This window comes from Pteropus vampyrus, unplaced genomic scaffold, assembly GCF_000151845.1.
Source record: "Pteropus vampyrus isolate Shadow unplaced genomic scaffold, Pvam_2.0 Scaffold152, whole genome shotgun sequence".
NCBI classification, from domain to species: domain Eukaryota; kingdom Metazoa; phylum Chordata; class Mammalia; order Chiroptera; family Pteropodidae; genus Pteropus; species Pteropus vampyrus.
The window spans coordinates 3,047,262-3,049,288 of NW_011888933.1; the positions used below are offsets into that span (position 1 = coordinate 3,047,262).

At 42.7% G+C, this 2,027-nt stretch overlaps 1 protein-coding gene across 4 annotated transcripts in view; it reads right to left on the reverse strand.

Annotated features, from left to right (window-relative positions):
* NRP2 (neuropilin 2) overlaps positions 1–2,027 on the reverse strand; it is a 94,880-nt gene that overhangs the window by 6,390 nt on the left and 86,463 nt on the right. The window contains exon 16 of one of the 4 annotated variants that reach the window (XM_011369685.2): positions 820–845. The exons of the other annotated variants lie outside the window; for them this stretch is intronic. Coding sequence (XP_011367987.1) covers positions 835–845 — 11 coding nt within the window. The 3' untranslated portion in view covers positions 820–834. Of the gene's footprint in view, positions 1–819; positions 846–2,027 lie in introns of those variants that run through there. 4 annotated transcript variants of the gene reach the window in all.

Consider the following 2,027-nt stretch of genomic DNA (forward strand, 5'->3'; position numbering starts at 1 on the left):
TGGCTCCTCTAGAAAAGTTTACAGAAGATAGAAGAATGTGGTCTGTTTGGAAAAAGAGTGTACAAATGCAATATATCCCTGAGAAATGATTCTGATTTGCCTACGAGCAGTGGATGGAGGGTCACTGGAAGGTTTTTACTAGTGTAGCAGAAACGGCGCTGATCCCTCCATCTACCTAAAATGCCTTTTTCTTTCTTTCTTTCTTCTTTTTTTTTTTTTTTTTTAACATAAAACATGGACCTATATAAAAAGAACCTTCTGTGTTGGTGTTCTAACTTTGTTAAAATATTTCACCTCCAGGGGATTCTATGCTTAGTGGGTGAATAGACACGAATCTACAAAATCTGTACAAAGATATGAAGTATTAAAAATATTTTCTTTCTTTTTCAAAAATCTGAAATTTTACTGCACTGTACTGCACTTGCTTGAATAAAAGTTTTACTTATTTTGTTGACTAAATAAATAAATAAGATGCCCCTAAATTCAGATCTGCGGTTTTGCTGGCTGAAGCCTTGGACTCTTATCTCTTTAGTGGCACTTACGTTACTTTCTCTAAACTGAGGCTTGTCTTTTCTGTTCTTGGAGAGAAGAAAAGCTGGCGAGAAAAATGTTCTTCTTTCCTTAGACAAATCGACGTTGGCAGCTGTTTAGATGAATGGTAAACTTGCAGGGAGGGGATGTCCCAGGCCTCTGTGACAGGAGAGGTAGCCTGCACAAGCGAACCTCACACAGGATGCCTCAGTGTCCCCCTTAGGCGAAGCAATGGCAGCCAAGCAGTTACCGGGTTTACACACATTTGATTTCCAGGCTTCCTTGCTCAGCAACACCTAGTCTTCATCTGGCAGCTGGAGACGTAAGTGGGGGTGGGGCGGCAAGGAGAAGGAGTCATACAGCGCAGCTGCCTATCTGGAACCCTGGCAGAGTTTTGGAATAACGTCTCTGCCTTTCATCAGAGGATTACGTGCATAACTGCCATTTAACCCTCACTGCTTCTCAGGAGTGCTTCTAGTGGAGAGAGCCGTAGGAGAAAAGAAGCCAAGGAGAGCGGGAGTTTGAGGCCAACCCAGGTCCTTTGCCTGGGATGGGGGCCATTACGCTGGTAGCTAAAGGCTCTGGGAGGCAGCCAATAGGGAGATGAGGGTGGGTATGAAAACGGAGAGAGGGGGTGGGAAGTGACAGAGGAGGGCCAGTTGGCACCAAGTAAACAGAACTCAAAACCTGATGCATAGAGAGCCAAACCCTTGCCAGATCTATCGCGACTCCAAAATGGGTTTAAGACTGCTCTCTTCTGAGCCCACTAGAAACGCCTTTGATGTTCACTTTCTCCTCGTTTCACCTCGATGGAAACTGTGGAGGACCACAGAAAGTGAACCCACGAGGTGGGGCCCACGCCCCTCAGAACTGGTCTGAGACATAAAATGCACATTCACAGTTGTTAACAGGAGATAAAAAAGGAGATGTTCCTTTTAGCATCCATCCGTGGTAGACACAGCAGTTCTGAATTCCTCTAACAACCACCTTCCACAAATGTACACATGCCTGGGATGTCCACGGGCCTCCAATGGGAAGGGTCTCAAACCCAGTCTCTCTGTCCTGCTTGGTTCAAAGCCCACTAACATGAATAAGAACTCTTGTGTCCGCTGTGAGGTGTTAAACCTCCCCACCCTACCCGCAGCAACAACTACAGAACTCTGATGATGAGCTTTATATATTTTTACTTGCTTCTTATTATTCTTTTTTCTTTTATTGAAAAAAGAAAGTATTGGTTAAGAGGAAATAATCCATCACCTTAATTACACCACTTTTCGTTTTACTTTCTTTTCCCCTTACACAGTTTTTCACTTGTTAAAGCTCAAATTCTAGAAAAAGATACATGACCCTATGATGTTTATAGCCAGTGCTTTTAAAAAGAAAGAAAGAAAGAAAGAAAGAAAGAAAGAAAGAAAGAAAGAAGAAAGAAAGAAAAAGAAAGAAAAATGCACACTCAGGCTACATTGTTTAAAATGTGACTCATAACAACAAGAAAA